General features: G+C 42.9%; 1 protein-coding gene across 1 annotated transcript; it reads right to left on the reverse strand.

The window, feature by feature from the left end:
• Positions 1 to 1,247: 1,247 nt before the first annotated feature.
• On the reverse strand, positions 1,248 to 11,190 carry LOC119623140 (uncharacterized). The gene is given in 7 exon segments (XM_073022234.1): positions 1,248 to 5,722; positions 5,724 to 5,939; positions 6,384 to 6,438; positions 6,634 to 6,760; positions 10,542 to 10,638; positions 10,640 to 10,812; positions 11,089 to 11,190. Coding segments are annotated over 7 exon segments (1,662 nt in total). The 3' UTR covers positions 1,248 to 4,830.
• Between the last annotated feature and the right edge of the window lie 679 nt (positions 11,191 to 11,869).

The following is an 11,869-nucleotide window of genomic DNA, read 5'->3' on the forward strand; positions in this document are numbered from 1 at the left end:
TACTTGGTAACTTAGACCAACTGGATGAATTAAAAGACACAATCTATTCATACTAAAACACAGGAGAAATAGGTACTCTAAATATATTGATATCTATTGATAAAATGGAATCAATACCTAATAACCTTATAGAAAACTTATATATTCCAAAAATCTGACATTCTCTCATGTTATTCTAACTGGTGAGATTTGGGGATTTCCATTTTGATAAGAACATAGGTGAGTCGCACACACTTAATTTTAGTGTTCATTGGTGAGGAAAGCCATGTCCACTCTAGGATACTGCAGAGCGATGCGTTATGGAGAATTTAGGCAAGATAATATGATTTTCAGAGTTAAAGGAAGACAACCTGATTTATGTACAGTAATTCCCCATAATATCATAGGGGATACCATATTTAAACGTTGGGGTATTCCCAGCTATAATTCTTACTTGAGCCACATGTGAATTTCAGACACGGAGGCTTCCCAACTTTGGTGGCTTTCAATAAATGTGGAAGTTAACTCACAACCTATTTTGTGGAGGCATAAAATTCAATGAGCACTCATTTAATCTTTTATTTTAAGTATTATTTTTGTAAACTTTGCATTTCCAATTAGGTGAAATTTTAAGCCTGTTTCAGTTCTTATCCACTTTTTATTATTATTATTATTTATTTCCTGAGACGGAGTCTTGCCCTGTCACCCAGGCTGGAGTGCAGTGGCATGGTCTTGACTCACTGCAACCTCCGCCTCCCAGGTTCAAGCGATTCTCCTGCCTCAGCCTCCCAAGTAGTTGGGATTATAGGTGCCTGCCACCACGCCTGGCTAATTTTTGCATTTTTAGTAGAGATGGGGCTTCCCCATGTTAGTCAGGCTGGTCTTGAACCCCTGACCTTGTGATCTGCCCACCTCAGCCTCCCAAAGTGCTCAGATTACAGGCCTGAGCCACCGCACCCGGCCTCTCCACTCTTTTTAGGTGGAGGGGAGTAAGGGTTTCTTTAAGTTAGGAGGGACTCCCATGTACCCAACCCATTTGGTTAAATTTCTTTCTTCAGAGTTTTTCAAATCAGCATCATCATTGTTAAAGGCCTCCCACATGGTAATAATTGTGTTACAGGGTTTTACAAACATGAAGTTTATGTTTGGCTGAATTAACCTCCTTGCTGTGGCACAAGGGGGCCAAAGGTGTTTCCACCAATTATGAAGCGTGTTCACTGTGCAATGGCTACCAACTTTTCTGAGTACAATGAGGCCAAACACATTCATACATAAATTCCATGAAGTGAATTTATTACTTACAAATAGCAAACAAAAGACAACAGAAGTCTAGGATTCAATATGAACCACTACCACAAGATCAGGAAGGCTACCCAGAGCAGATGGATGGAGTTTTGACTATAAATGCTTCACTTGCACTACAACTGAGGGACCCCAGAAAGCAGCCCACATTGGGTTTTCTCCCAGGATGTGGTTTGCTGGACACAAGCGTTAAAGGCCATTCCGTTTCAAGCAGGGCCTATAACAGAGCCTGGGCTGTTCTGACTAATGTCACTTGATTATCAGGATATTGCCTTCCCAGCATATCATACAGTTATCTTGAGAACTACCAGTAAGAAAGGGAAGAAAATGGCCCTGCACCCTTAAAACTGAAGGATCAGGATATTTGTTGTGACAGAGGCACAGACAGTAGCGACAGAGTGTTCTTGTGAGCCATCTACTAGTTCTCTTAACCGGAACGTGGCACCAGACCGCTTTTCTATTTCCTTTCAATGGAAACTATTTCAGAATATTTTGAACATTTTGAGTTTCTACATCTATAGAGTTGTGGCACATGATCACTGGCAGTGTAGACTCTCTGCATGGTTAAAGGAAAAGAGTTCAGGAGCCCATCAACCCACATTGGAGGAGACCACCTAATCCTCCAGAGAGTGCCACTCCACCTTCCTGGGGTTAGCTCCACATGCAGTAAGGCCATTATGTCTAAGGCCATCAAGACTTGCAGTCCGAAGATGAGACTTTTGACATGCTGATAAGCAGCAGTGATAAGAAAAGCCGACACACTGGCCAGGAATTTTTCAATGAAAGCAGCTGAGACGCTTCTTCATATGCTTTGGTAGGGGCTAATATCAAACTATTTCTTCCCATTTTCTTTACTCAGCAGTGCCTGAACCATGAGGCACCATAGATGTACACCTCATCAGGAGGGTGTATGGTACAGCAGCAAGGGGAGCAGCAGCACAAGAAACAACAAGGCCACTACTTCTGCCTACATCATAACTATTGTCTTGGAGTGTATAATAATTAATAATGTTCACATGGCTGCCCTCAGCATACAGAGATGGTGACCAGAGCAGATGCGGGGACTACAGAGATACAGCTTGATTCTTGCTAATTAGGACTTAAGTGTTGGCTTATGTGCTGTGCTTTTGTGCATTCATAAGCCAGGGCCTCAAAACTGCCTGCTCAGCACAGGCCAAAGGTCATGCTGGGGTGCAATTAAACATTGATGTCTAGGAGATGAGAGCATTTTAGTGTGGGAGAAGATGACAACACCTGAAGACCACAAAACACTCTGCAGACCAAAGGGAAGCCCCATCGTCAGCTCACGGTTCTGACCCAGGTGACTGCTGATGTGTTACGGAACAGTCAGCCCACAGCAGGTAGGTCAAGTTGAACAGGTGTCCTGCGTGAGGGCTGGTCCATTCCATTCGTGTTGCCAATTGTTTCAATAGCGTCTCATGCACCCCACTGGAGAGGAAAGAATTAGCACCCTACGTTTACTGGCACCGTTAGGAGCAGAGAATGGTATAGCATTAAAAAAGTGAGGATGTTCCTTTTTTTTTCCTTTTTTTTCTTTTTTTTTTTTTTTTTTTTTTGACACAGAATCTCGCTCTGTCACCCTTGCTGGAGTGCAGTAGTGTGATCTCGGCTCACTGCAAGCTCCGTCTCCCGGGTAAACTGTATGTACTTAGGAATTAATACCAACTCATTATTAGAAAAAATAAATATATTTACATCAAGAGTAGTTTATCCTTTAATAAAAATAGGCGGAATGTGTTTAATGGACAAGGGATAATCAAAATTTGCCAAATGAGGCTAGTAAGACAATCCCAAGAATTCACAATCATTATTCACTGGTCCATTAATCACAGGACAATACATACAAATGAAACTTACCTGGCCAGGCGCGGTGGCTCGTGCCTGTAATCCCAGCACTTTGCCCGAGGCAGGCAAATCATGAGGTCAGGAGTTCAAGATCAGCCTAGCCAACATGGCAAAACCCTGCCTCTACTAAAAATACAAAGAATTAGCTGGATGTAGTGGCGGGCGCCTGTAGTCCCAGCTACTCGGGAGGCTGAGGCAGGAGAATTGCTTAAACCCTGGGGGCGGAGGTTGCGGTGAGCCGAGATCGCACCACTGCACTCTAGCCTGGGCAACAGAGTGAGACTCCATCTCAAAAAGAAATAATAATGAAATAAAAAAATTAAACTTACCTACATATTAGAAAAACATCCAAATTCAACCATGAATCCAGCACATTATCAAATGAATAGACAAAAATTCTACCAACAAACTGAAGAAAACATCATTATCTATGAAATTCAAGTACTACTGCTTAAAGAGCACTTACAGAACCCTCACCTCAAGGTTTCCCTGCAAAACAAGGTGAAATGCATACTCAAGACGCTTTAAGAATGAGCTACTGATAAAAACAATATACTTGTAACTTGTGTAACACTTCATACATTTTTTTCAAGCACTACACGATAATTAATTTGCATCAGGCTTTCCAAATTAGAAAAGCTTCACTTATAGAACTTCTTTCCAGTGGGAGTTTTCACGTGACTTTTCAAGTAAATGTTAAAACTGAAAATATTCTTGCAGTTTCTAAACTGTTAGAGTTTGAATCCTGTGTACGTTCTTGTATTTACAAGGTCCAGCCAGCGACAGTGTGCATTTTCATATGTCCTTGAGTGGGTATGAGAGAAATGAAACGCTCAAAGACTCTGGACATTCATAGGGTTTTTCTCAGGAATGAGCTGATTTCTTCAAATGGAACTAACACAACTGAAGGCCTTACCACAAATTTAAATTCAAAAGGCTTTTCTCCACTCTGAGCCCTCCCAAATCTTCACAAACAGGAAAATCTGAAGGCTTGACCACACTTCCTACATTCTTAAGGTTTCTCTACAGTGTGAACTCTTTCATGTTTATGAGGGAATGGGAAACAGTAAATGTTTTATCACATTTCTTACATTCAAGGGACTTTATTTATTTATTTTTGAGATGGAGTCTCACTCTGTCGCCAGGCTGGAGCGCAGTGGCACCATCTTGGCTCCCTGCAACCTCTGCCTCCTGGGTTCAAGTGATTCTCCTGCCTCAGCCTCCTGAGTAGCTGGGATTACAAGCATATGCTACCACACCCAGCTAATTTTTGGATTTTTAGTAGAGACGAGGTTTCACCATGTTGGCCAGGATGGTCTCGATCTCCAGACCTCGTGATCCGCATGCACAGGACTTCCCCCCAACCCCCCGTGGCTTTTTATGTCCTTGAAAAAGAACTAAGACCACTGAAATGTGCCACCATGCCCAGCTAATTATTTTCTTTGTTTTTGTTTTGAGACGGAGTCTGCCTCTGTCGTCCAAGGTGGAGCGCAGTGGTGCGATCTCGGCTCACTGCAAGCTCCGCCTCCCGGGTTCACGTCATTCTCCTGCCTCAGCCTCCCGAGTAGCTGGTGTGAGCCACCGCGCCTGGCATTATTTTATTTTTTGTAGAGACAGGGTTTCACCATGATGCCCAGGTTGTTTCACATTGTTTTAATCCAGGCTGGTTATGAACTCCTGGGCTCAAGCAATACACACACCTTGGCCTCCCAAAGTGCTGGGATTATAGGCTGAGTCACTACACCCAACCTCTATATCATGACTTCTTTCATGGTGAATAAGGTGACTGGAATGAGTGTAGGCTTTACCGCATCTCTTACATTCATAGGGTTTTTCTCCAGTATGAATTCTTTCGTGGAGGTGAAAGGAACTGAGGTGAATGAAGGCTTGGTCACATTGTTTACATTTATAGGGTTTCTCTCCAGTATGAATTCTTTCATGGAGGTGAAGGGAACTGAGGTGACTGAAGGCTTGGTCACACTGTTTACATTTATAGGGTTTCTCTCCAGTATGAATTCTTTCGTGGAGGTGAAGGGAACTGAGGTGACTGAAGGCTTGGTCACATTGTTTACATTTATAGGGTTTCTCTCCAGTATGAGTATTTCTATGGTTACAAAGGGAACTCAAACGACTAAAGGCTTTGCCACATTGTTTAGATTCATAGGGTCTCTCTCCAGTATGAATGCTTCCATGGTCATGAAGGGAAGTGGAACAGCTGAAGGCTTTATCACACTTGGTACATCTTTCTCCAGTGTGAGTCCTTTCATGCATCTTAAAAGAACAAGAAAATCTGAGTGTTTTCCCACATTCCTTACATTCATAGAGTTTCTCTCCAGTGTGAGTTCTTTCATGTATTAGACAAGAACCGGAAACAGTGAATGTTTTACCACATTGTTTACATTTATAGGGTTTTTCTCCTGTATGAGTTCTCTGATGTCTTTCAACTGAATTGAGAAAATGAAAAGCTTTCCCACATATCGTACATTTATCAGCTGGATTTCCACTGTGCATTATCATGTGTCTTCTAACACCTGGAACAGAAACGAAGAGTTTCCCACACTGTTCACATTTATAGCTTCTCTCCATATGGTTTGTATCCTGAGTGAGCTAGGATGTGCCTATTAAGGAAGGAATGACGTACAAAGACTTTTCCACAAATACTGCATACACATTGTTTTAACCCAGTAGAAATGTTCTCATTCAGATCAAGATTTGGAATGTGGCTGACAACTTGTCCATACTGACTACCTTCTTTGCTTTCACACAGTCTCTGTACCATATGATTTCGGTAAAAAAAAAAAAAAAAAAAAAAAAAAGGCAAGCACATTACTATTGGTTGGTTTAATAACTTTCTACTTATTCATAGGTCTTCGACTTACACTGCTACCAATACCAGGGAAAATTGATTTTTGTGTTTTTTTGTTGTTGTTTTTGTGCCACGACTGAATTACTTGAAAGTAAATGGGCTACTACTGAAAACACAGCTACCACCTGCATGGTTATGACCAAAATGGTAACATTCATGTATGCAATTTTGTAATACTATTTTCAAGTAAACTGTTTTCCAAACACTGACTGCTACACTGAAGTACGTTACATTTTGGGTGAAATTTTTCTAAAAAGAAATCAATTTCAAGTGACTCTTATTTGCTTTGATTGCTTGTTTTTAAATTCATGACATGCTAAGATTCCTTCAGAGGACTTTATTTCCTCTTCTCAGTGCAAATTATCTTGTATCTTTCCCAGGTTTTTTGAAGTGATCTTCAATATTCTGGTCGTTCCGTTTGTTTCCTAAAATGCAGACCCACAAAATTATGATGAAGTATTTCAAACTATAGAAACATTACTGCATTTCATGCTCATTGTACACAGTGCCCATGCCTGATTTATTCACCAAATCATTCCCTTGCCCCATTCCAAATCACAAATAGCACTGAAGATAGGGAAATACTTCTGTAATTACATGAAATGTGTTGCCATTCTTACCTACAGAAGCCAGGTTCCTGCAGGTTTCCTGCATCACTTCTCCATAGAGATTCTTCTGAGAATAATCTAGCAAAGCCCATTCCTGCTGGGTAAAGTTCACAGCCACATCCTCAAAAGCCATGGAGTCCTAGAACATTCCACACATGTGGATAGAAGGATGAGTGAGACTGAGAGCACTGGGAATCTATACTCAATTCATAAGCTGTTTACGTGATTCTAAAATTTCTAAGCATTTATTCTATGACTTGATTGTCACAACTCTTACTCTGTTCACACATTCTCCCTCCCACACAGCAGTACTGATGCTAGAATTGAACTATTCAAAACGGCAACAGCAAAGTAGAAACACCCATCTCATTAGAGAATCCAGGGAGTAAGATGTGCTGCCAGGAGTTACCTTTTAACTTCACTTTGTACATTTCTAGTATCTGTCATACTAAAGTCCTACCTGATGTGCATAAGGGAGTTAATATTATCAGTCCTGAGACTACTTATTCTTAAAAAGGTCTGCCCACAAAGTTCAATCTTTGTTTGTATTAGGAACTTACATTTTGAAAGGGATTCCACCAACCCAAGCAATAAGAATGACTCACTGCATCTAAATGGCTTATGCAATATATTTGCCAAAACTTCTTCTGCTGAAGGCCTATTATTTTGTGTCACTGCAGTGGTGCTTAGGGAACCAGACACAAAAACACAGTCTGAACACTAAGTGTTCAATAAGTTTCCCTGGTAGACAATATTTTACATGTGCTGTCACTTGTTAACAGGGGAGGTGAGCCCATTCCATGTGATTACACCAAGAGAGAATAGGCTTATTAAATTTCATTGAGTAGCAAATAAAACAATAATTGAAATTTAACAATACTAATACAACTTTTCAAATTTCTATTGCACAATGTCAAGGCAGAAAAGAATAAAAGGAAATACGACACATGTTTTTTAAAATGACATGAATGTCACCACTTCCAGATGCCATTCCTATGAAAACACATAAATTCCCAAATCAGGTGGTTTTAGGCAAGAAAAACTACTCTTTCATACATGGTAAAAATGACAACTCTCTGATGATTTTTAGTCATCTAAAAAAAGAGTGATGGCTTGTCTAACCTACTTCTAAGATTTTCAAACAAAAATATTCAGGACAGCACAGTATTAGCAGAGAGATGAGCAAGCAGACCAAGGGGAAAAAAAGTCTTAATGATCCAGCATTTATACGGAAAGTTGAGGAATGATACAGTAGGCACTGTAGAATAGAAAAAGAAATCACATGCACTTTAAAATATGAGGCAAACCAGGTTGGCATCTACTTGGGAACATGCATTGCATTCTTCTCTATTCCATGAACAATAATCAGCTTATTATATATTCAAATATGAAAGATAAAACCAGAACACTTTCAGAAGTCACAGGACGATTTTTTTTTTACGAAGGATTAGTCAGAATTTTTTTTATGTAAGAAAAAAGTGATAAAGGAACAGACAAACTCAAACATATTAAAATTTAGAAAATAAAAAGAAAATAGAGTGGGCCGGGCATGGTGGCTCACACCTGTAATCCCAGCACCTTGAGAGGCTGAGGCGGGTGATCACTTGAGGTCAGGAGGTTGAGACCAGCCTGCCCAACATGGCAAAACCCTGTCTTTTTGTTGTTTGTTTGTTTGTTTTTTGAGATGGAGTCTCACATTGTCCCTTGGGCTGGGGTGCAGTGGTAAGATCTTGGCTCACTGCAACCTTAACCTCCTGGGCTCAAGCAATTTTCTTGCCTCAGCCTCCCTCAGCTGGGATTACAGGTGCCTGCCACCACGCTCAGATAATTTTTTTGTATTTTTAGTAGAGACAGAGTTTCACCATGTGGGCCAGGCTGCTTTGGAACTCCTGACCTCGTGATTCGCCCACCTTGGCCTCCCAAAGGGCTGGGATTACAGGCATGAGCTACCGTGCCAGGCCTAAAACCCTGTGTTTACTAAAAATACGAAAATTAGCTGGGTGTGGTGGTGGGTGCCTATAATCCCAGTTACTTGGGAGGCTGACACAGGAGAATCACTTGAACCCAGAAGGCAGAGGTTGCAGTAAGCAGAGACGGCGCCACTGCACTCCAGCTGGGCTACAGAGCAAGACTGCGTCTCCTAAAAACAAACAACAACAACAAAAAACACTCAGATATCCAGATAAGAGGATACAGACGTGTCCACTGTCATAAATTCTTCACCAAGCTACAAGAGGGGAATTGACATTTTGGTGAATCTTTGTAAATCATCAATTTATCTATCACACTTTTAGTTCACCAGTAGCATTGACAAAGCTAAGTGCTACAATTCCATTTGAAATTACCCTTAAAAAGTACAGACCTTTAAAACTTACTACACTCACTCTGGGGGAGAAATAAATACGAATTTTTAACAAATAAAATACATCATTTTACCTTGCCTCTTTGGAAATAGTATTTTCATCTTTCAAGTTGTACTGACAAAATGTATCTTACAGTCAGTGAAAACCTGAAACTCAAATAAGCGGACAAGCCTTTAAAAGGTAACAAACTCAGGGAGAGGCAGTGCTGACTCCAACACAGACCTTTCTAAGTGTCACAGCAGGCCATTCCATCCCTCGGGACACCCATCCTGTTCAGTAAAGTACTCAGTGACCACCTAGGAGGCACTGGCACTGCTCTTTGTCCTCCTGTGGGCCTTAAGTGCATTTTAATATTCAGGTTCTTGCACATCCTCTCTGGGGTGGGTTTTCCTTGTCCTTTGGGACAGTTTTTCTCTCTTCACAAGTCTGAGACAATCTAGAGAGCAGAAATCATTTCTGCCTTTTCCTCTCAATATCAGCATCCAATTGACAAACCAACAATGTGTCTCCGAGGAATAAAAACTCGGGCTGGAGGAATAATTGTAATGACCTTTCATGACATTACATTGTATTGTCCATTAATTTTAATGTCCTAAAATTTTAACGACCCTAAAGGGTCACCATTTTAGATGAAACTATACCAAGAGATTCCTCTAAGGCCAAGAGCATCCAGCTGCTCCCCTGAGAGACTCTACCCCCTACCTCAGGCTGTCCTTGGGGATGAGGTGACCCCGGGACTGATACTCACTAGACCCTCCAATAGACATGGCCACTGTGGGTATCCTGGGTCATATGTACACTTAGGAAAGATGAAAAGAAGAGAGACACAAAGATTTTTTTACAGTAGAGTGTCAGATTATTTATTCTCTACTTTCCTCTCATGTAAAATGTTTGGAAACAGAAAAATATTTTGGCCAAGGTGGCTCATGCCTGTAATCCCAGTGCTTTAGGAGGCCGAAGCGGGCGATCAATTCAGGTCAGGAGTTCTAAACCAACCTAGCCAACATGGGGAAACCCTGTGTCTACTAAACATACAAAAATTAGCTGGACGTGGTGGTGGCGCCTGTAAGCCCAGCTACTTGGGAGACTGAGGCAGGAGAATCGCTTGAACCCGGGAGTCAGAGGTTGCTGTGAGCTGACACTGCATCATTGCACTCCAGCCTGGCGACAGGGCGAGACTCCGTCTCAAAAAAAAAAAAATATATATATATATATATGCGCATATGTGTGTATATATATGCATATATGTATATATATGTATATATGTGTATATATATGTGTGTGTATATATGTATGGTTTGCTTCCTCATTTACCTTATCAAAGCCTCTCATTTACGCCCCTCTCGTGGACCCCAAACCACAAACCATGACTGCGGTACCCGTTTATGAATCGCGTTTGCTCAAACACGCCGTTTAACGTTTTAACAAAGCCTCAGGTTAATTTTAGGGGGAGAAAGGTGGGACTGGAAGCTCCATGAACCACAGCTCCTCCCACGCTGGAACCCCGCACACCGAGCCGGGCTCTCCCGGATCACCCTCCCGTGGTCACCGCACTACCTGGGTGGGGGAGGCGCAGGGTTCCCTAGAGGGTTCCCGCCGGCGGAAGCGGCGCCCACAGGTACAGACAGGACGCAGGGGTCCCGCTGCCCGCGCCGCCCGGCCCTGCACAGAAGCGGACTGAGGCCCGGCTGCGCCGCCGCGACTCGATCCGCAGGTTCCGCAGCCGATGGCTGGTCCCAGCAGGTTTCACCCAGCCCTCTTCCCCACTTCGGGAAGCCAGGCACAGTCCACTCACCGTTCCTCGGCTCCCCGGGTGTCCCGGCGTCAGCTAGGGATGTCCCAATACCCGCAGGTCACAGGGTGGCAGAGGCTGCTGCAGAGCCACCGGGCCTCCCAGAGCCAGGAAGCAGCAGCGGAGACTCACAGAAAGAGCCTACGGTGGCCAAGGCGAGACAAAGCGCCCGCCAGCCGGGTCCCGGAAGCCGCCCTCTCCTTTCCGGCGGCGCGCCAGATTAAACGGTCCCCACCCCCCAGCGCCCCTGATTGTATGGGGCTTTAGGCCCCGCCCCCTCAGGCCCTGAGTGACAGGAGATTGCGATCTCACATGAGGCTGGATGTGGCCAGAATGACCGTTTTGGCCTAGCGGTTTGTAGGGGGTGCGTCCTTCCTGCGCTGGGATCTGACCACGCAGGGAGCACATTCGCATTTACCCTTGCATACAAGGTTATAGCTATTTTGCGTAATAAGATATAAAATTGCAAGCAATATAATGGCAATTCTGTAACTGCCCAGTGGGTTCACCTTGCCCGCTACCTAGACAGAGCCGGTTTCTCAAGACGGGGGGAATAGCAATAGAGAAGGAGTAATTCATGCAGAGGCGGCTGTGCAGGAGACCAGAGATTTGATTTTTATTTTATCTTATTTATTTTATTTTATTTTATTTTATATTTTATTTTATTTTATTTTATTTTTCTGAAACAGAGTCTTGCTCTGTCGCCCAGGCTGGAGTGCAGCCTCGGAGTTTTATGATTATTCAAATCAGTCTCCTTGAGCATTTGGGGATAAGAGTATTTAGGAAGTTTATTTTGCCAGGGTTCAGGATGCTTGTGCATGACACAGCCTCAGGATGTCCTGATGACAGTTGCCCAAGGTGGTCAGAGCACAGCTTGGTTTTGTTGGAGATAAATGCTCGGTGCCCCAAGGTGAAACCAGCACTCAAGTAAAAGTTTTATCAGCAACGCAATTTACCTCTGCGGAAGCGTGCTGCTGCTCGCATCAATCACAATCGCAAGAGCACACGAAACAAAGGAAAGCCAGGGTTTTCATTCCTGACGCAATCCCCACCTCTGGCATGGGCTGGGGCCAGACCTCAAGATCTAAACTGA

The sequence above is a fragment of the Chlorocebus sabaeus genome, chromosome 12 (genome assembly GCF_047675955.1).
Source record: "Chlorocebus sabaeus isolate Y175 chromosome 12, mChlSab1.0.hap1, whole genome shotgun sequence".
NCBI lineage: Eukaryota > Metazoa > Chordata > Mammalia > Primates > Cercopithecidae > Chlorocebus > Chlorocebus sabaeus.